This window comes from Zalophus californianus, chromosome 16, assembly GCF_009762305.2.
Source record: "Zalophus californianus isolate mZalCal1 chromosome 16, mZalCal1.pri.v2, whole genome shotgun sequence".
NCBI lineage: Eukaryota > Metazoa > Chordata > Mammalia > Carnivora > Otariidae > Zalophus > Zalophus californianus.
Genome location: NC_045610.1, coordinates 10,288,880 through 10,311,369, shown reverse-complemented (window position 1 = coordinate 10,311,369; position 22,490 = coordinate 10,288,880). Strand labels below are relative to the sequence as shown.

At 52.7% G+C, this 22,490-nt stretch overlaps 1 protein-coding gene and 1 non-coding gene across 2 annotated transcripts; one reads left to right on the top strand and one right to left on the bottom strand.

The window, feature by feature from the left end:
• Positions 1-204: 204 nt before the first annotated feature.
• ADORA2B (adenosine A2b receptor) lies at positions 205-21,593 on the top strand. The gene is made up of 2 exons (XM_027625510.2): positions 205-644; positions 20,195-21,593. Exons 1-2 carry the CDS (start codon positions 310-312, stop codon positions 20,856-20,858), a joined length of 999 nt encoding a protein of 332 aa, XP_027481311.1. The 5' UTR covers positions 205-309; the 3' UTR covers positions 20,859-21,593.
• LOC113908377 lies at positions 9,971-10,101 on the bottom strand. The gene has a single exon (XR_003515450.1). It is a non-coding gene; the product is annotated as a small nucleolar RNA SNORA18 (small nucleolar RNA).
• Positions 21,594-22,490: the final 897 nt, after the last annotated feature.

Below are 22,490 nucleotides of genomic sequence, written 5' to 3'. Positions count from 1 at the left end.
GTGCGCTGCTGAGCCCCGTGTGGCCCCGCGCGGGCGGATAAGGGGTCCACGGCTCGGGAGAAGGGGCGGTGCTCCGCCGGGGGGGGGGTGTGGGGTCCGAGACGGGCGGGCGCGCCGGCCAATGGGCGTCGCCGCCTCCCCGGGGTCCCGCCCCCGGAATCCCGGGCCGGAGCGTGAGAGCCTGGCGGGTCAGACGCGAGCGGCGAACGCGCGGTGCGGGCGCTCCGGCCGTGCCCCGCGGGGCCCACGCGGCAACCGCGCGCCCAGCGCGGCCCGGGTAGGCGACGCAGGGGCTGGGTCGGCCCGGCCATGCCGCTGGAGGCGGAGGACGCGCTGTACGTGGCACTGGAGCTGGCCATCGCCGCGCTGTCGGTGGCGGGCAACGTGCTGGTGTGCGCCGCGGTGGGCACGTCGAGCGCGCTGCAGACGCCCACCAACTACTTCCTGGTGTCCCTGGCGGCGGCCGACGTGGCCGTGGGGCTGTTTGCCATCCCGTTTGCCATCACCATCAGCCTGGGCTTCTGCACCGACTTCCACAGCTGCCTCTTCCTCGCCTGCTTCGTGCTGGTGCTCACGCAGAGTTCCATCTTCAGCCTCTTGGCCGTGGCCGTCGACAGGTACCTGGCCATCGGCGTCCCGCTCAGGTGAGGCGCGCGGCGCCCCCGGCCGCGGGGCCCCTTCGAAGTCCCGCAAAGGAGCGCCCGCTCCAGGCCCAGGGTTGCTGGCAGGCGCGCGCGCGCGGGGCGCTCTGGGCTCCGGTTCCCAGCCTGGAGACACGTGCGCCCGGGCTGCCCAGACCCTCCCGGTGCCCGGGGCCGGCTCCTGGAGGCCTCTGCTCCCCCGGATGCGCACGTGTTTTTAAGGGGATCTGCGTAGGGACAGCTCTAGGAGTTCTGGGGAGTGCGGTCCCTGGTCGCCGGCCCGCGGTGGAAACTTCGGGGAAAGCGTCACCCCCGACGGGCGGGTGGAGGCCAGGGCGCGGGAGGTTTGGTCATGCCATCGCCTCCTCTGTGGCGAAAACTGTTTCCTTCCACCCGTCACCCGCGGCCGACCCAGAGCGAGGTCCCCAAACTGTTTCCTCCCACCCACAGCCGAGGCCCGGGTCCAGAGCAGCGGCCCGACGCGCCCCCTGAGTCCTGGGGGTCCAGGAGGCTGGGGAGGTCCCAGGGCAGCCTTGGACACTGGGCCTACTCAAGACCCAACTTCAGAATGTACCTGCCACAAAATTAGGGCCAGGCCGGCCCAGGGGTAGGGGGTGGGGGGAGGACCCAGTTAACGCTAGGGAACGTTAGGAACATCTGTGCCTGTCTGCTGAATGGTGACCCAAATCACCTCCGTATACTTTTAAGAGTCAAAGTGCTGCTGCGTGGGCCAATAAGCACAGCCTCCGAGCCCCATGCCCCGTTGTGTAACCTTGTTTACCCTCCACTGCCCTGTCCCAGCAGGCTGGGGACGGAGCCAACAGGATTTCAGAAAACTGGAGAATTTATGGGTGGTCTCTTCTGCCTAGTGAGAAAAATGTAGGTTTCAGGGGATGGAGCCAGCCAGCCGTGGGAGTGCGGCCCCAGTGGTAGCTGATGATGGAATTCAATCAAAGTTGAGCACTCCGAAAGCAGGAGTATCAGGGAACCTCAGGGCCGATTGATATTATTTACTGCCTTCCCTGCCGGGGCCCTTTTGGCATTTCTGAGTTGGGTGAGCTTTGGATGGATCTCTTTGGGTTTGGAGCTGGGAAAGGAAACTGAGTCACGGGAGCAGGAAGGAAGGGAAGGAATTTATTGAGTGCCGACTGCGTGCCAAGTCTGAGAGGCAGTTTGTACTGTCCGTTTATCCTTTCATTCTTGCTGTAATTCAGAGGGTAGGTACTAAGGGGGTTGGTGGCTCAGGGAGATTAGAGTCTTGCTCAGGATGATGCATCTAGGATGATGCATCCGGAATGAGTGTCGGCGCCAGGACTTGAACTCAGAGTTGGCACCGTATTCCCACTGTGCCATTATCAGGCTGTCTTACAGGGCTGTGTGTGGGATCAGTGTTTGGGATGTGGGTAGAAAGCATACTGCTGTTTCTGGAAGCAGAATCTGTCTGCAGTCAATTGGTGGTTGTAAGGGAAATGTGTTTGAGGGAATTGGCCAGGAGAAGGCGCCTAGAAGCCTTTAGAGCAGGCAGACACGCTGAACCTGGGAGTTGTGGGTTGTGTCCTTGCTCCCCGTGGGAACAGGAACCTCCTGCCGGGCTGTAGGCCTGGTCTCTGTGTCCAGGCCTTTCCACCTGCTGCTGCCCTTGGCATCGGACCAGGTGGCCTTGTGCATTCCATTAGGTGACCAAGCCCCGAGATTTCCAAGACTTGGGGCAGCATGGTATGGCCTCTTAAGGGCCCTCTTCCTGCCTCTTGGTCTTCATGCTGGTGACTTGATGGCCTTTGGGACTGTTTGCATCCAGCAGGCAGTCAGTCCGGAGCTCCCAGCCCGAGTTGCCCATTTAACAGAAGCCCCTTGGCTTTGCTCCAGGCAAAAGCCCAGAGAGACCCCCGCCCACCAGGAGTTACTGGAAGAATCCCTTGTGCCCCGCGGAGCAGGAAGTTCCATAAAGGTTGAAATCTGTTGGTTCTTGTCCTGGTTTGTGTTGGGCGGGGTCTTGAAAAAAAAAATGGGTGTGGGTGTGTTAAGGGGAAAGCAATGTGAATCACAGGCCCTGAACATCTCCTTTGCATTTGCCAAGGGCAGGGCGGTGAGATGCAGGAGTAGGGTGGGAGGAATGGTCAGTGGGGAGGCGCCTCGGAGCTCATCCCCTTCCAGGCCTCTTGGTCTGCCCCTGAGAGTTCAGAGGTGTGGAGGAAGGGTGTGCGGGCAGCCTCTTCTCCCCGCCCCGGGAAGGTTCTGGCCTCTGACCTGCCCTGGCACCAGCCCCCACCCGCGGGTTGGAGAGGGTGCAGGTTCTCAGGGCTCCTGAGCCCTCCCGGGGGAAGATCCCTCATCTGCTAGCACTTCCTGCTTCTGGGGAGTATGGCCCCCTGTGAGCAGGCTAAGATGCAGGATTACAGGGCCCTGCTGGGTCAGAATCTCTGGGGTGGCGTATGGGCAGGAGATTCCAGTGTTAGTATCTTTAACTGGGGGATTGGCAGATCCTTGGACTTGGCCTTGGGACCCCCCCCCCCCGCCCCGTCACACGTGTGGCGGGCTCCAACAGCATCCGTGCCCCAAGGCTCTGGGTTCGAGGCCCGAGTGGTCAGGCAGCCGTGAGCACAGCCCACGGCCGCAGAGACCACAGGCCCCACCTGCCACCCAGTTGCCAAGGGTAAAGTTTTAGTGACATCAGGGAGATCACAGTGCAGAGGGAAAGGGGAGCCCCAAGGTCATGCTGGGCACAAACATGACAATTTTGGCTGGACTTAAAAAAGAGGAGTGTCTGCTCACGCCAGGCACTGTCCCGGGCCTTCAGAGTGAGGGGCGCCCACACGCAGAAGAAAGGCCGCTTCCTCTAGTTCAAGATTCACCTTTGGTGTTGTTTCAAAATAAAGCTAAGAAAGAATTTCAGCTCTGGGTCCTACCCCTCCAACCTTCCCAGGGACACTCCTCCGTGAGTCCTCCCTTCTTCCACATCCCTGTTCTCTTTCTCTTCCAGACCATTCCCGTTCGTGGGTCGAACGGTGGCCTCCCTGAAAGGTGTCCATGTTCTAACCCCCCAGAACCTGTGGATGTTCCCCTTATGTGGGAAAGGAATGAATAGTACTTTCTCTGTATCTTGAGAGGAGGACTTTGTCCTGGATTATCTATCCCGTGGCCCCTAAATGCCATCACATCCTTAGGAAACAGACCTGCAGAGAGGGAGGGCGAGGCCACGTGAACATGGAGGCGGGGCCCCCAGCCGAAGCGGCGAGAAGCCTGGGACGGCTTGGCTCGTGCCCTAGAGCCTCTGGCAGGGAGCGTGGCCCTGCCGCCTGGCTTGCAGGCTTCTGGCCTCGAGCACTGTGAGGGATAGATAGTTTCGAGCCACCAGGCTTGGGGCACTTGGTTGCAGTAGCCCCAGGAAGCCACCAGTAACTGGTGGATGCACTGAAATCCACTCCCCCGCCCCCGCCCCACCGCCGGTGGATTTCTTTGTGGCCCTCCGCCCTGAGCCTCTCCGGCGCGTCTTCCGCTCAGTGCACCTCCTGTGGGTCGAATCTGACGGTTCCTTCTTGGAGCTCATCACACACGTCCTCCCAGCAGCCCCCCGGGCCAGCTCCTGGGACCCCCGTCTCACCTACCCTGGCTCCCCTGTAGCCATTCTCCAGAATGCTGCCAGAGAGGAGGATTTGAGTCTTAAATCAGATCGCCTGGTTCCCCTGCTTAACGCCGGGCCGTGGTGCCTAGGAGTAAAATGCCAATGTGGCACCACGATCTGGCCTCTGCCCACCCCCCTTGTCCCCTCCCCGCCTCGCCCACCACAGCCCCACGGGGGCCCAGGCTCTTTTCCCGGGCCAGTCTGAAGAGGCTTCTCCCGGCCCCTGCCTTCACTTATCACTGACTTGGCCCTAAAGTAGGTCTTTACCTGGTCGCGGGTTATGGTCTCCTTCTGCCCCGGGCATGAGCTCTTTGACTCCCAGGAGGGGCTTGTTCTTAAATTCCGGGCCCCAGTACTGGGCATGTTGCCTGGCACGGGGCAGGCACCCGTATTTTGGGTGCATATGTGAGTGACTGGGTGAAGAGTGTGTGTCGGGGGAGGGTCCCAGACGGCAGGTGCCGGTAATGGGCAGAGCCGTCTGGTGAAATAATGTCAGAAAAAAGATGGTCTGATAAGTTTTAATGGAGAAAAGGGGGGGAGGGGGAACCATCTTCTGAAGGGCTCTCACGGGCCTGAGGAAGAATGGGGGAGAAGAGGTGCTCAGAAAGCCGGCAGGTGCTATGGGCAAGGGCCACGCGTAGTCCTGGGGCCAGCCTGTTACCTACGGAAGGGAACATGGCCCTCAGGACTGGAGGAAAAGTCACCTGGGACTGGGGCGGAGGGACTTGGGTGCTCCTCTCTCGTTACGAACCCTCCACTGTGCGTGTGCACTCCTGAGCCCCGAGCGGTGACTTAAACCAGCAGCAGGTGCAGCATTTGCCCAAGTCTGAGCCCATGTCCCCAGTTTGGCTATTATGGACATTGCTGCTATAAACATTGGGGTGCAGGTGCCCCTTCGGGTCACTACATTTGTATCTTTGCGGTAAATACCCAGTAGTGCAGTTGCTGGGTCGTAGGGTAGCTCTAATTTCAACTGTTTGAGGAACCTCCATACTGTTTTCCAGAGGGGTTGCACCAGCTTGCATTCCCACCAACAGTGTAGGAGGGTTTCCCTTTCTCCGCATCCCCGCCAACATCTGTCGTTTCCTGACTTGTTCATTTTAGCCATTCTGACGGGTGTGAGGTGCTATCTCATTGAGGTTTTGATTTGGATTTCCCTGATGCCGAGCGATGTTGAGCACTTTTTCATGTGTCTGTTGGGCATTAAATGTCTTCTTTGCAGAAATGTCTGTTCATGTCTTCTGCCCGTTTTTTTTTTTTTTTTAAAGATTTTCTTTATTTATTTGACAGAGAGAGACACAGCGAGAGAGAGGGAACACAAGCAGGGGGAGTGGGAGAGGGAGACGCAGGCTTCCCGCCAAGCAGGGAGCCCGATGTGGGGCTCGATCCCAGGACCCTGGGATCATGACCTGAGCCAAAGGCAGATGCTTAACGACTGAGCCACCCAGGCACCCCTGTCTTCTGCCCATTTCTTGATTGGATTATTTGTTCCTTGGGTGTTGAGTTTGGTAAGTTCTTTAATAGAGTTTGGATACTAGCCCTTTATCTGATATGTCATTTGCAATATATCTTCTCCCATTCTGTCGGTTGTCTTTTGGTTTTGTTGACTGTTTCCTTTGCTGTGCAAAAGCTTTTTATCTTGATGAAGTCCCAATAGTTCATTTTTGCCCTGGCTTCCCTTGCCTTTGGCGATGTTTCTAGGAAGAAGTTGCTGCGGCTGAGGTCAAAGAGGTTGCTGCCTGTGTTCTCCTCTAGGATTTTGATGGATTTCCTGTCTCCCATTTAGGTCTTTCATCCATTTTGAGTCTATTTTTTTGTGTGGTGTAAGGAAATGGTCCAGTTTCATTCTTCTGCATGTGGCCGTCCAATTTTCCCAACACCATTTGTTGAAGAGACTGTCTTTTTTCCATTGGACATTCTTTCCTGCTTTGTTGAAGATTAGTTGACCATAGAGTTGAGGGTCCATTTCTGGGCTCTCTGTTCTGTTCCATTGATCTATGTGTCTGTTTTTGTGCCAGTACCATACTGTCTTGATGATGACAGCTTTGTCATAGAGCTTGAAGTCAGGCATTGTGATGCCACCAGCTTTGGTTTTCTTTTTCAACATTCCTCTGGCTATTCAGGGTCTCTTCTGGTTCCATACAAATTTTAGGATTATTTGTTCCAGCTCTGTGAAAAAAGTGGATGGTAGTTTGGTAGGGATTGCATTGAATGTGTAGATTGCTCTAGGTACCATAGACATTTTAACAGTATTTGTTCTTCCAATCCATAAGCGTGGAACGTTTTTCCTTTTTTTTTTTTTCTTAAGATTTTATTTATTTGACAAAGAGACACAGCGAGAGAGGGAACACAAGCAGGGGGAGTGGGAGAGGGAGAAGTAGGCTTCCCGCCAAGCCGGGAGCCCGATGCGGGGCTCGACCCCAGGACGCTGGGATCATGACCTGAGCTGAAGGCAGACGCCCAATGACTGAGCCACCCAGGTGCCCCCGTTTTTCCATTTCTTTGTGTCTTCCTCAACAAACCTAACCAAAGAGGCAAAGGATCTGTACTCAGAAAACTATAGAACACTCTTGATCATATTTTTGTCTCCCCTTTCTCTGTTCTTTCCTTCTGGGAGTTGTAAGCGATGGGTGGAGACTTCCCCTCTTTGACTGATCTTTGTCTCTCTTTTTTTTAAGATTTATTTATTTGTGTATTTATTTGACAGAGAGAGAGAGCACAAGCAGGGGGACCGGCAGAGGGAGAAGGAGAAGCAGACTCCATGCTGAGCAGGGAGCCCGATGCGGGGCTCATTCCCAGGACCCTGGGATCATGACCTGAGCCGAAGGGAGACGCTTAATGACTGAGCCACCCAGGCGCCCCTCTTTTTTTTTTTAAGATTTATATATTTATTTATTTGACAGAAAGAGAGAGAGAGAGAGCACAAGCAGGGGGAGCGGCAGAGGGAGAGGGAGAAGCAGACTCCATGCTGAGGCAGGGAGCCCGGTGTGGGGCTCGATCCCAGAACCCTGGGATCATGACCTGAGCCGAAGGCAGACACTTAACCGACTGGGCCACCTGGGTGCCCCGATCTTTGTCTCTTAAAAGTTCTCTTATATATGAGTTTCCAACACTTTAGCTTTTTATTCTCCTCTGGAAGAATTCCTTGACTTTCCCTCCCTAGTTTCTCTATTGTTTTTTTGAATGTAACATTCAAAATTCATATTTTTACTTTTGATTTGGGGTTAACAATTTTTGAGTCAGTTTTGAATAAAACCTTTTTTGGATTCGCATGGTTCAGACTCCTTCACGTGGCACAAAGTGTATGTAATCACAACTTCCTCCCATCCCCTCTTCCATCACGAGGTCTCACGCTGCAGCTTGGGGAGAGGGTGGAGGGTGAAGGGGGTCCATGCTCCATGGGAGATGGGGGCACAGGGAACGGAAGAGTGAGACAGCCCACAAAGCTGGTGCGCAGGCAGTCTTTCCCTTGATTTCCGTTTCTTCTCTAAATCCCATTCTGGCACCTGCTGGCTACTGGACTGGAGCCTCTCTTCCTGGCCCTCCCTGTTTCTGATGTAGGGCCCTGCCCCATCCTGATGATCCTGCCTGCCCTCTGGTTTCTGGAAACTCCTTAAAATCTCTAGTTTGCTGCTATCACCCTCCACTTCTACTTTTAGGATGGTTATGAATTATTTTCCTTCTCTGTTTCTCTTCTGTCATTTAAATGGGATTTTTCTGAGAAGTGGTAACTAAGTGGGACCTGGAAGGCCAGTGTAGGAATTTCATCAGGAGTTTGATGTGGTCAGGGTTGCATTATAGAACGGGCACTCCGGCAGACAGCAAGGGGGTGGGTGGGAGGCGACAAGATTGGGTAGGGTTGCCCAGCTGTCCTGTAGGTGTGAAGGAAGAGAGCGTGACCAGGGCAGGGGCCGTGGAGATGGAGGCGGAGCCTAGAGAGAGTCGAGATGTGTGAACTCGGGACTTCTGCACCCGGGACGGTTGATGTCTGAAGCCAACCAAGAGGTCTGCCAGAGTTTGAGGCAGAGAGGGGTCACAGGTGAAGCCTCATCGCCAAGAGACCAGGACAGGAAAGAATCCTAAGGACCAAATATGGGCCCTGCGACCATAGTCTGTGAACAAGGACCAGAGACGTGGCGGGTCGGGCCGGGCAGGGTGGACTCAGGGTGTGAACTATGCGGTCGGCCTGCGTGGTTGCGCGTGGGTCTCTACGGACCCCACACACTGAGGCTCTTGGGGCTAGAAGATGGGATCTTTGGGAACAGGTTCCAGAGGACTTGCTGACTTGGTTGATGTTGGGCATGATGGGGACGGGAGGAGTCCAGAGTGACCCCGTCCCCCCACACATGGGGGCCTCGGGGGAGCGCACAGGTTATGGCCAAGTGATACAGTAGGTGGTTGAGCTTGCAGCTTGGGGAGTTTGGGCCGGGTGGTCCTTCCACCTGGCTCTGGAGCCACCTCCTCCAGCTTTGTGGGGTTCCAGCATTGTTCATTTCCCCAGCCTCTTGCATGGCAGCCTCTTTCCTCTGCAGGCTTTTCCCCTCACCAAACGTATGCAGGCTCTTCGCCCCTCTCTGAGCCTCACCTTCTTGGTTTACTGACTGTTTTGCTGCAATCCTACCACCCACCGACGTCCTAGAGCAGCTTGCTTGCTTGCTTGCTTGCTTGCTTGCTTTTTCTTTATTTTTTTTAAGAATTTATTTATTAGAGAGAGAGAATGAGAGATAGAGAGCACGAGAGGGAAGAGGGTCAGAGGGAGAAGCAGACTCCCTTTCTGTAGATGACCTCTCGATTTCCAATGCTGATTTCAATACCACTGTCAAATCTGCTTTTTTTTTTTTAATTAAAAAAGTTTTGGTGGGGGGCACCTCGGTGGCTCAGTCAGTTAAGCATCTGCCTTCGGCTCAGGTCATGATCCCAGAGTCTTGGGCTCCCTGCTCAGTAAAGAGTCTGCTTCTCCCTCTGCCCCTCCCCCTGCTCCTGCGTGTTCTCCCTCTCTCAGATAAATAAATAAAATATTAAAAAAAAAAAAACTAAAGGAAAAGGTTTCCTATAAAAATATTTTTAAGTCAATAAATTTTTATTTAAGTAATTTTATATGTGATTCTTTCCACTGCCAATCACCTAAGTTCCTCCAAAGTCAGAATCATAATCTTTAAAATAGTCCTTTAAAAAAGAACTTTTGGGGCACCTGGGTGGCTCAGTGGGTTAAGTGTCCGACTCTTGATTTTGGCTCAGGTCAGGCTCTGCCCCAAGCGTGGAGCCTTCTTGAGGTTCTCTCTCTCTCTCTCCCCCTCCCTCTCTCCCTCTCTCCCTCTCCCCCCTCTCCCCCCTCTCCCTCCTCTCCCTCCTCTCCCTCCTCTCCCTCTGCCCCTCCCCCTGCTTGCCACATGCACGCTTGCTCTCTAAATAAATAAAATTTTTGTTTAATCCACGGTTGTCACTGTCAGTCCACAATTCTTTCACTTGGGTTTCTTTGATCTCTACTTGAATATGGACATATTTCAGAAATTCCCCACCTGTAATCTTTGGGATCCACTTTCTTGACTTTAGGGCCACGTTTAGGGTCAGAGTAGATGGATCTGCCTGGTTCTCAACCCCAGACACCCACCTAGACTCTCACACCCTAGAAGTGCCGATTGTAGGGATTGGCCAATGCCTGCGGTTTAAAAAATGTGACTCTTAGGTCTTTCATAGTTTTAGACGATCATGTCCTGTAGTTCTTTCCCACGGATCTAACACATAGTTCTGTGAATAAAGGAAACCACACGTGTTCTGTATGAGGCGTTCCCAACGATGTAGGTCTACAGAAAAGACCCCATCAGGATAAAGCTCAGCTGCTTTATTTATTTGTTTGTTTATTTATTTATTTAACATAGAGAACTTTAAAGCTTTATTGAAAGATGTTACAGAACAGGTCCTCTCAGTTGCATTTTTTTTTTTTCCATTTGGGTTTTTTTTTTTTTTAAGATTTTATTTATTTATTTGACAGAGAGAGACAGCGAGAGAGGGAACACAAGCAGGGGGAGTGGGAGAGGGAGAAGCGGGCTTTTTGCGGAGCAGGGAGCCCAATGTGGGGCTCGATCCCAGGACTCGGGGATCATGACCCGAGCCGAAGGCAGACGCATAACGACTGAGCCACCCAGGCGCCCTCCATTTGGGTTTCTTATATCCTTCCCCAGTCACTTCTCTTTGGTCCCATCTAGGCTCACATCTGGTCTCTCTGCGTCCGAGCTTGCCCTCCTAGCCCATTCCTTACAAGACAGCGGTCTTTCTAAAACAAAAACCTGATTGCCCCTCTTTCCTTTACCTAATACTCCCAGTGCCTTAGGATAAGGTCCCAGCTCTCTCACTGGACAAATACTGTCTACCTGATGTTATGTCTGTTTGGATCCATCATGCGAGAAGGCGTGCCATCTCCATGTGTCCCATTGTTGGGGTCTTAACTCTGATCACTTGCTTACAGCTGTCTCTGCCAGCGCTCAGTCACTGTAACACTGTAAGGGTATGTTCTCCCTGGCGATGACTCTTGCCTGAGTCAGTTATTACCATGTAAAAGGGCAATTTTCTTTCTTTTCATTCCTTCCATCTTGATCAGTTGGCATTCTTCATAAAAAAAGAGTTTTACCTTCTCCCTGCTCCTCCTTAAAAATTATTTTTTTAAATATCAGAATGGACTTATGGGGTTTTATTTTCATTCAATGTGTTCTAAACCGTGTGTGTTTCTCATTTTGATGCTCAAAATGAGCCAGTGGGAGCCCACTCAAGTTCACTTCGAGAAGTGTTCCCATCAATTTTTTGAGCACTTCCTTACTTTCTGTCACAGGAGGGTGTTGCCAGCTCACATTGTGTTTTCCGGCTTTGGAATCAGCCATTTCTCCAAGGAGCCGTGGAGAATGGTATTTAGAAACCAAGATTTGGGTCAGTGTGCTCATTGCCCCCGGAGTATCCTTTCTGCTAGGCCCTCACAGTGAAAGAACTAGGAGATTTTCCCTTTTTTAAATAATGAGTGGGAAGAACTCTTGCTTACAGGAGAATGCCATCTCATTAATGAGTAGGAATGCTTGAGTTAAGCGAATCATCATTTGGCAACTATCATAGTAATAACTCGTTCAGGCAAGAATCATCAATAGGTGCTAAAACTCATTGGTGAAAGTCTGATGAAGAGCAAAATATGTAGTCTCAAAGTACCTATTCCAAGATATCTGCTAAATCCAAAGGGAAAAATCGTTACAGTGGAGAAATCTGGCAGAAACCGTGGTAACCAGGTGATCCAAGCTAACATCATCAGTAATGGGACATACCGATATTATGTGCCTCCTGATGGCAGCAGTGTGGGAGAGTACTTTATGGGGGAGAAGACAAGGTATCTTTTTATTCTCTGGTTTGGTTTCAGGCAGCGGCCCTTTCTCTTACAGGCTCTTATTTCATTTGAAAATCAGAGTCTGGAGCCCAGCAACTGCAGGCTGTCCCTGAGTCCCCCCGATACATGAAAACCAAAATGTGAGACTCACCAAAAAAAACGGCCTCCAAGGTGAACTCTGGGAGACCCGGTCCTGGTCCCCATCTTCGACCTCAGTGGGTTGACTCACCGTCAGACCACAGTGGACTGTGTCCTCGCCGCAGGAAGCTGGTGGGGAGTGCTGACGGCTCTCTTTTCAGTCACCTGCATTCTTCCTCCATTGTTCTTGGGTGACTGCGAAGGACAAGTGGCATCCTGTCCGGCTACCTGTACATGCAGCAGTGGGCCCAGCTCAAGCCCCTGCCGGGTCAGCCACTGGGATTCAGGCAAGTCCGAACCTGTTAGAGTAGATGAGAACCCCTCCCCCCACCACCACCACCACCAAGAGCCAGAGTAGCTGAGGGTCCTGGCCTCCTTGGAAGCACTAGGCCTGAAGGCCTTTAAAAAAAAAAAAAAAAGAGCTATTTGCCAGAATTATTAAAAAAAAATTTTTTTTTAAAGATTTTATGTATTTGACAGAGAGAGACACAGCGAGAGAGGGAACACAAGCAGGGGGAGTGGGAGAGGGAGAAGCGGGCTTCCTGCGGAGCAGGGAGCCCGATGCGGGGCTCGATCCCAGGATTCCGGGATCGTGACCTGAGCCGAAGGTAGACGCTTAACGACTGAGCCACCCGGGCGCCCCCATGACACCCATTCACAAACCCTTTTCGTTTGGTTCCATGAGAAATCTGAAGCAGCTACTGAGCACAAAGACGTCCCTTTTCTGCAGATAGCTTCTTGTGAACTATACGCTGAAGTGCAAGCCAGACACGTCCCCATGCCCCCTGCCTTGTTTCGCTTAGAGCTACCAAGTGGCTGTTACACATGTCTGTGTGATTAAGACCAGAGTCCTGTTCTCTTGTAAATTCAGGCTCCTGTTGAGCACTTGTGTGCCCAGCCCACGGTTGGTGCTTCGGATTCAGCAGTGAACGAGATAGAGTCTTGCCATTAAGGAGCGCATGCTTCGGTGGCAGGAGACACAAACTATGGTTATGTGGGAGGTTTGGGGAAGGGCCGCCATGGGGATCGGTGTGGGGGTCCCCGGGGAGCACGGCGCTGCACTTCAGGACGAACTGGTCTGCTTCCCTGTGAACTTCTGTAATGTGAGCTCATGCACATGTTATGGGTGAGGAGGGGGAGAATGCTGGTCCCCTGCAGGCTGCTTTGGTTCATCCATGGTTTGGCCCCGGTGAAAGGGCTTGGGATCGCGGGAGTAGCTATCAGCAGGAAAGGAAAAAGCCCTCTGTTTGACGGCTGTGGCGCAGGAGCCCAAAGGGGAACAGGGAGGAAGAAAAACACCCAACAGTGCCTGCATCTGGGCCGGCTTCCTCCGAAAGCCGTCTCCCAGCCTGGCCCCCCGTGCCCTACTTAATTACAGTCCCCTGGCTCCGGACAGCTCTTTCATCCGCCTTGTCCTGGCACTTACCAGCCTTGCTCTAATTCAGGTTTTGCCAGAATTTCCACTAGATTTTTTTGGGTGCATTTTTAATATTCGCTGTGGCAGCCTCCGGCCCTGCCGAGCTGCCTGCTCGGGTGCTCCGAGTCGTTAGTGTTCTAGTTATGACATTTTATAAGTTTTGAGGGGGTCTGTCCTAACCCGATTTCAATATACATCCTGTTATCATTCGTGGGCACTTTTAGGGAACATGAAGTTTTCCCAAAATGTATATTCACATGCTTTAAAGCAGAAATGTTTGTGTTAGGAATACAATGCGACAGGACTCCACGCACATCTCCCTAGAGCTGTGCGTCCATAAAGTGCTTTGAATACCTTCTCTATGTTAGAAGCCCCAGCAGCCATGGGGGTGGGTTCTGCAGCCGTTTTGTCCCCATTTCTCTGACACCAGAGTGCAGCCCTCCCTTCCCCCTCCCCCCCCCCCCCCCCCCCGCCCCGGCACCCTGCCAGGGCAGCCACCCAAGGGCATATGTTGATCTCAGAGCACCCGGGAGCTGGGAATCCTGATTTCTAAGGCCAAGAAGGCAGCCTGGTCTGAGCGGAGGGCGGCAGAGCCCGGGAGGGAGGAGACCCTGCCCCAGAAATAGGCCAGCCCTTGTTATGTGGAACTTGGCGATTCCGCTTTGCCTTATGTAACCTGTGTCCACACTGTTCCCTTTGTTGAGTCCCTCCTTGTGACCGTTTTTCTGTCAATCTCCTTAGCTAATGAGCCCCTTCGAGGGAGAATGGGCGGGTCACAGCCCAGCCCCGTGCCCAGCAGAGAGCAGCAGAGCCAGGATTTTCCCAGAACACCCCTTTTGTGTGGGAGAGAAGTGCTCGTGCTCGTTTGGGATAATAAAGCTGCTTATGCTTCCTTTAGTCATCTCTACATTTTATTGAGACCTCCTACGTTGGGGACCTATGTCCGGCTTCCTCGGCCTTCCTGTTGTGCTCGGTGCCCCCCACAGCCGGGCAGAGACTGGCGTAGGGGCAGATGGAGGGAAAAACTTGACCCCTGCCTTTCGGGAATGTTTTGGGGACACACGTGCGTGCGCGCACAGGAGGACGTTGTGGGAGCCGCTGGTGTAGAGGGAGGAAAGCGCGGAATGCGCAGGCCAGAGGTGGGGCCAGGGAAGGAGACGGGCATTCTGGAAAGGGACGGGGCCCCAACGGCTGCGAGGAGGAGATGAGAGGACAGGGCAGGAGGTTACTAGAGCCTTCGTGAGACGCCAGGGAGCCCAGGGGTCATCCCTGGTAGCATCCTGCTCGGTGCGGGGACACCTGCCTGCTTTCTCCAGCATCCCCGACTACCTCCCACCGGGGCCTGGGCCCGGGCATGGGTCTCGTGGACACCGTGTGCCATTATGGAGCTGGAGCGCCCGCGCTAAACGTGTTTTTGTCTTTGGAGCCCGTGCTTCTCCTGTGGGTCTGGCTGTTCCTCCAGCAGAGTAAAGGAAGACTCTGCGCTGCCTTTTAAGGACTGCTTACCAAGAAAGTAGCGGGGGCCTCTTGCCTTAAGCCCTCCATTCCCACGTGGCCGGCTCCGGAGGGGAGGTCCCTGGAGCCAGCGAGCAGCTCCGGCAAGGGCAGACGTGTGCGGGGAAGAAAGCGAAGCGGCAGACCCGTGGCTGGCTGCCCCCGAGGTGGGCCTGTGGCTGAGGGACCGGCAGAGGCGGGAGCCGGGACTGGGGAGAGGAGCCGTCTGGTCCCGAGCAGGGAAAGGACTACTTGTGGCAAAACTGGAGTCAGGTTAGATGGAGTCTGTGTCCTGACTGCAGTTCAGGGCAGCAGGCCAATAACGTAAGCCCTCTGAGCCTTGGTTGCCTCGTCCGTAAACTGGAGTGAGCCCAGCTGTGCCCTGAAAGGCACGGTCTGAGCGCGATGGGAAGGCCGCCTGGAGGAGGTGCGTCGGCGGCGCGGGCTCAGTGTCCCGGCTTGGGGGAGCGCGTCTGCAGGCGCGGGGCCCCAGGACTTTGCTCATGTGGTTCAAAGGCCGCCAGCGTGGGAAACGATCTACCAGTTAGGAGATGAGGGAGGAAGCCTTGTTTTAGATGAAGGAAGGAATGATGAACTTTTTTTTTTTTCTCCTTTAAAGTTTCAAGTACTCTTGGCACATTAAAGATGAAAATGGAGACGCGGATTTAGTCTCCTCTTCAGCCGAGTATTTTAGGGCCTCGGAAGAATTCAGCAGATTTTCATCCCCGCCGTGCTCTGTACATTCCCTGGCTGGCTGGACCCAAAGCCCCGCCTCGCCTTCCCAAGCTCTGTGCTCCCCCGGCCACCACCGGATCCCTGGGTCTTCTCGGACTCTTCTCCGGACGCCCCCTCGGCCACCTGGCCTTGACCCCCAAGGACACGGTTTCCCTTATGTCTGCCTACACCCGGGACCTCGGGTGGGGACTCGGGCTCGAGCGCTTCCTCTTGGTTCTCTCCACTCCTTTCCAGAGTAGCGTCCCGGTCCCTCCCGCAGAAGACCCGCGCCTTTGATGCTCCCGGGCACGCCCCCTGCCCCCTAGCGCCCTTGTGCGCACCCGCCGCCCCTGGCGCCCAGCCCGAGCGTCCGCACCCTGCTCTGAGCTCCTGTCCGTCTTTCTCACTGCTCCTCGGCCTCGCACTTGCACGGGTCAGCCTGCACCTCATCCTCAACAGAGGCTGCCGCACCGTCAAAACCACAGAGGCAGGCATCCCACCCCATAGTTCTAGCAAGCTCCCTCTTGCCCTCGCTGAGACACCTCGGCCTTCCCGCTCTCTCGGGGGACGGCTTTTCTTCCGTGGCTGAGGTGACCACGGCTCTCGAAGGTCTTCTAGCCACCGGGCCCCCGCCTCCTGCCCTGGCCTTGCCCCCCCTCCTTCCTTCTGCCACGGCGGCGTGTCCCTCCACACGAGCCCTGGACCCACATCCTCCAGCCTCCGCAGATTCTCAGCCGCTTTAACAGTCTGGCCTTTTTGGTACGTCTTCTCCCTCTCTCGGGATCGTTTTCATCCGGATACTAACATCCACCATTCTCTTGCTCTTAATCCCCTTGATACTGTTTCCGTATAACGAATTAAAAAACATTAGTGCACGGGAAGGGAAAAATCCTAGGACTCATCCGCGATTTTTCATCTTCCTACATCCAACCCGTTTTCAAGACCTGTTGGTTCTCCCTCCAAAGGGCAGATCGGTCCGCACCATCTTTGCGGTCACCCTGGTCCACGTCAACAGTTTCTCTTGAGTGCACCACCAAAAGAGTTTCCTAATTGACCTGCTTTTCTTCTTCCCTAAAATTCAGTCTCCACACTGTGAGCTTTACAGAACATAAATCAGCACCATTCCCTTGCTTAAAATAAGCCTTCAACAGTTTCCCACTGCACTTGGAATATCAAAATTTAGATTCCTTCCCATGGCCTATGAGCTGGCCCTGCCTCGTCTTAGGTCACTCAGTTCCTTTTGCTTCTTTAGGAAAGTAAAATCCTTTCCTGTCTGAAAGCCTTACCATGCTGTTCTGACTAGAATGCTCTCCTCTCCACTCTTCTAATTTTTTTTTTAAAGATTTTATTTATTTGACGCAGACACAGCGAGAGAGGGAACACAAGCAGGGGCAGTGGGGGAGAGGGAGAAGCAGGCTTCCTGCAGAGCAGGGAGCCCGTCGCGGGGCTCGATCCCAGGACGCTGGGATCATGACCCGAGCCGAAGGCAGACGCTTAAGGACTGAGCCACCCAGGCGCCGTCACTCTTGTAATTTTTTACTCCTTCTGAACCTAGCTTTGCTTAAGAGGCCTTTTCCAACATCCTCTGTCCAAAGTCTTCCTGTTTTTCTCTTACCGGCATCCTATTCATTTTGGTGTGGCCGAACTCAACTCTGATTTGTAATGACACGTTTGTTTGTTTACTTGTTTACTTTCTCTTTCATTAGCTTTACAACCCAGAAGGGCTGTGATTATGTTTCCAGTGATTAACAGAGTGCCTGGTCCGAAGGAAGAGCTCTGAATGAAATAATGAACCAACGGGGAAAAAAGCTGTGTTTGGGGGGGTTTCACAAAGTGGTGACCAGCTGCTCCCCGATGGAATCATCTGCTTTATCTAAGTCAGTTGAGCATAAAAGTAGCTTTTCACACATGCAGGATCCAGCAGTTCTGAGTTCAGATGTAGGTGGATTCCGGTTGTTGTTCTGAACTCTGGTGGGAAGCCACCCCCTGTGATCCCTCCATGTACGGTGTCTAATGTTGCTTAAAAAAAACAAAAAAAAACAGTCAAGTAAAATAAGCCTCAGCATAATGTGGTACAAGGAACACAGGTTGAGAGTCCTGACCTAGCTTTGGTCTCTGGTTCGTTTATTGCTTTTGTTACTCAAAGACTTTGTATCTCTGTTCCCTCGTTTGTAAAATAAGAGAGTGTCGATTAGAAGAGAGAAAAGTCCCTTCCAGTTTGTATGCTTTTGGCTGCTGGTTAACAGTGGCTTAAGCAATCAAGACATTTAATGATTTCTTGAACCCGAATGTGGAGCCATGATGGTTCTAGGGTTGGTGCAGTGGTTCAGAAAGGTCATCAAAGACCCGGGCTCTTTCCTTCCTTTTGCTTTGCCATTGCTTTGTCTCCAGGCTAGCCCCTCATGGTCACAAGATGGTTGCTACAGCTTTAGGCATCACAGCCTCCCATAGGAGCATCAAAAGCAAAGGGGGAAGAGCCCTCCTCATGGGTCTCTCTCCTTTTATCAAGAAGTAAAATCTTTCCTGGAAGTACCCTAGCAGACTTCCTTCTGTCTCATTGGCCGAAACCACCTCATGTATCCACTCCAGGCCGCTCCGTACCAGAGAGTTTGCTTACCCCAAATACAGTTCATCCCGGCCCTGGACTGGCCTGTATTCAGCTGTACTCAAATACAGTTGAATCCTGTGAACAACAAGAGAGAAAGCGCAGGCTTCTGAGGAAGTGGCCTCATAGATCTAAATTCCTGTGATTCTAAGTGCCTGGCTTTTAGGGAGGCTGCTGGTTATTCTGCAGGGACTGACTGCATTCTCTGGTGGGGTAATGGACAGGAATAACATTTTTTTTTTTTTTTTTTTAAGGAATGGCTGTAGATTCCTGAATGAGGAGGGAAGCAGAAAGGATTTAGAAATAGATGGATTTTTTTTTAAGATTTTATTCATTTGAGAGAGAGAGAGAGAGAGAGAGAGAGCCCATGAAAGGGGGGAGGGTCAGAGGGAGAAGCAGACTCCCTGCTGTGCAGAGAGCCTGATGCGGGACTTGATCCCGGGACTCCAGGATCATGACTGAAGGCAGTCGCTTAACCAACCGAGCCACCCAGGCGCCCCAAGAAATAGATGGATTTATTGGCCAAGGAAAATTCAGTGAGCAACAGAGCCCAGCAGGTCATTTGTAGTAAAGGCCCCACGATCGCGCTGCCCATTGCAGAGAGTGGCCCTCAGACGGAGGAGAAAAGATGAGGGATCACTGTCACTTATGAGGCGAGATCTCTGTTAACTTTCTCAGCAAACTGTACCGGCTCCCCTGCCTGTCCAGGCCCGTAGCATTAGGTATTCCTAAGTAGAATGTTCTTTTAAAGCCGTTTGATAACAAATCAGGTAACAAATAAGGAATGCATTCATAATGGCCACATCATTAAGAACCTACTATATATGTGCCGGGCCCTGGGACACCAGTACAAAAGGGACAAGGTGCCAGTCCTTAAGAGGTTGACATTCTAGCTGAGGGGAAAACACACGTAATAGATAAATCAGCTCTATGCCAGGTGTGTCTGGGGCCAGAGAGTGGGAGTGGCCACCTCAGCCTGAGAGGTGATCGGGAACGGAGGTGACCCTTGAAACAGGAACAGGTGTTTTATTATCGCAGGTCGAAAGCAGCATGAGGCGGCGGGCGGGGGGCGGGGGGCGGCCTGCAGGGTGCTGTGGGCCGCGCTGAGTACAGGCTTTCTACTGCCGGCCGGGGAAACTGGACACTTTCCAGAGACAGGTCTTAAGGTAACGTGTATCCAGTTATTTCCCAATTGTCTTCCCAGAGGTTAAGGAAAGATTTTTTTTCTCACTGACTCAATCCCTGACATTGAATACATATTATGGACCGACTGAATAGCAAGCCTGATAGCTTTGCTACGTAAACCACATATGGGCTCGTTTATGGCAAAATGTCTAAATTGTGCGTTATGATTTCTAGCAGTTTTAAACAAGATTTCAAGTTTTAGAACTACTCGAGTTATTTAATATTTGCTACAGTATTTCCCCGTTTTTATCAGCTTCGCTGCTAGCAGAGAGAGGGAGGTTGCCAGAAGTCTTGTTCTCCAGCAGTTTCCAGAGGGGGCTGTTCTTACGGTCTGAGACAGACCTCTCGTCTATTTGTGGGAGGCTAGGAGGAGTCTTGCCCAGGGCCGCCAGGGAGTGCCGCTGGGGCCCTGGGGGCTCCGAGCCGCACTTCCTCAGGCTTTTGTTCAAGTCTCACCGAATCAGTGAAACCGCCTTTGACCTCTTGAAAACTCCAGTCCCTGCCAGTCCTGATCTTCCTTACTCTGCATTTTCTTTTTTCATACTACACCTCTCCTGTTAACACACCACAGAATTTAGTAACATGTTTGTTGTTTAGGATCATCAGTCTCCCCCTACTACAGCGTAAGTTCTTTCAAAGCAGGGGTCTTGGGTGTTCTGTTCATTGGTGCGGCGCACCACCTAGAACAGTGCCTTACAGAAGACCTAGACTCACAGACCGGAATGTGGATAATTAGAAAGCACTCCTCCCCTTGTTCTCACTGACCATGATTTGTCACTCAACAGAGCTGAGCTAGTAAGTCAAGAATGAAACTCTTAGTGAGCTTGTTGGAGCAAAGGTGTTCCCACCTATTTGCGTGTCTTCACGTTGAGGGTAAAAGGCCACGGTGCCCCCTGAGGGTGAACCCTAAAGATTGTTGGGGTAAAGGCCACGGAACCAAAGCAGAGGCGGGGTCTCGCACTCCGGTGACAGAGTTCTGCGCGCTGACAATAACAGATGCTGTTCTTTTGGACAGGTATAAGAGTTTGGTCACTGGGACTCGAGCGAGAGGAGTCATTGCTGCCCTCTGGGTCCTCGCCTTTGGCATCGGACTGACCCCGTTCCTGGGGTGGAACAGTAAGGACAGTGCCACCAACTGCACGGAACCCTGGGATGGAGCCACCAACAAAAGCTGTTGCCTTGTGAAGTGTCTGTTTGAGAACGTGGTCCCCATGAGCTACATGGTATATTTCAACTTCTTTGGGTGCGTCCTGCCCCCGCTGATCATCATGCTGGTGATCTACATCAAGATCTTCATGGTGGCCTGCAGGCAGCTTCAGCACATGGAGCTGATGGACCACTCCAGGACCATCATCCAGCGGGAGATCCATGCCGCCAAGTCCCTGGCCATGATCGTTGGCATTTTTGCTCTCTGCTGGTTGCCAGTACATGCCATCAACTGTGTCAGTCTCTTTCAGCCAGCCCGGGCAAAGAATAAGCCCAAGTGGGCAATGAACACGGCCATTCTCCTGTCACATGCCAACTCGGTGGTCAATCCTGTTGTCTATGCCTATCGGAACCGAGACTTCCGCTATACTTTTCACAAAATCATCTCCAGGTATGTCCTCTGCCAGACAGATGTCCTCAAGAGCGGGAATGGGCAGGCAGGGGCACAGCCTGCCCTTGATGTGGACCTATGACCGAGGGCCCGGCCTCTTCAAGACGCACGTTCACAATCAGCACAGGGACGGGACGGGACTGGCTGACTGCCGTTGTTGAAGACAGCTACACCGTGTCAGCGCCCGGGCTGCCTCTCGAGTGACCCCATACCCAGCTAATGTGCACGTCATCAGTCGGCTCCAAAGGCTCACAAATGTCTTTCTGGTTCTCTCTGGCTGCTCTGTGTGGATGATGCCGATGGCCTGAATGGATTGTAAAAGACTGTTTTGTTTTTTTAAGAGTCTGCCTCTTTCATGGTAGAGAATGAAACTATTTTACTGTGAAACACTGTGAACTATTATAATACAAATGTTTTGTTTTGTTTTGTTTTTTAACTTAGAGGCAGTGAAAGAATAAAAGTTGAGCGTACTAAAAATAGATACTTGTTCCTAGGAAGGTGACCAGGAAAATTAGGTGTAATTCTTCAGTCACAAACTGCTGTATTTATTTGGGGAAATGCTACTCTTGTTAAGTCTGTAAGTAGAATATCATTCTTTGGTAACATTCTTTTCCATGTACTAGTGGAACAAAGTGGAGAGATGGAATCCCTCTCTCCCAGACTGCATCTGCCCCTCCGACAGTCAGGCAGTCAAGTGTAGTTCTCTACCAAGCTGAAGTCTGGCCATGCTGCTGGAGCCCAAGTGTGAAAATCTGAATAAGTAAAAATCAAACAACCATGTGCATCTATTAGGTGAAATAAAAATAAAACTTCACAAGCTTAGGGTGCTGCATTCACATTCTGTTCTTTATTCTGAAGATTGCCTAAAAAGAGAAGTTTATAACCAGCTCAAGTTTCCCAAGGAGTCGTTTTTTTTTTTTTTTTAAGATTTTATTTATTTGAGAGAGAGAGAATGAGAGATAGAGAGCACGAGAGGGAAGAGGGTCAGAGGGAGAAGCAGACTCCCCGCCGAGGAGGGAGCCCGATGCGGGACTCGATCCCGGGACTCCAGGATCAATGACCTGAGCCGAAGGCAGTCGCTTAACCAACTGAGCCACCCAGGCGCCCAAGGAGTCGGGTCTTGACAGGTTTTATCTGTGGCAACAAAAGGCTCTGCCTAGCAGGGACCACGGTGCCACCTGTGCCCTGAACCGTGTCCACGCACTGTGCCGCAGGTTTCCAGGGGCCCGGGGCTGGGCGTTGCCCGGCTGTAAAATCTGTTTCATCTGTTTGTTCGCTGCTGCATTGCCTTCTGCAGTATCCCCGCGAGGACACCGCAGATTTATGAGCCCCCATGGCACCAGAGCATTCCCGGCCCTCCAGGCTCCTACTCCGGCTGGGAACAGCTTTACTTACTAAGAAGTTCTCCGGGGCTGCACGCTGTCTGGTTTTCCTTCCTTTGGCTTGTTATAAAGCCCTGCAGCGCATGCAGGGCAAGACCACTGCTCTTTCCTGGTTTTCGACACCACCTTTCTAACGCTGCAGCCTATGTGAGCTTTCCTGGCACCAGCTCCACAGATCGGCTGCAGCTCACTGAGGCAAGAACCCCGAAGTCTTTCTATGCTGGCTGCTCTTCGGCCACCTCTCTGCGCTCGCTGAGCTCCTGTTGCTGCAGGGGAAACTCCTGGATCCCAGGAGAGAAGTCACACTTACTCATCTAAACTTCATCTGACCA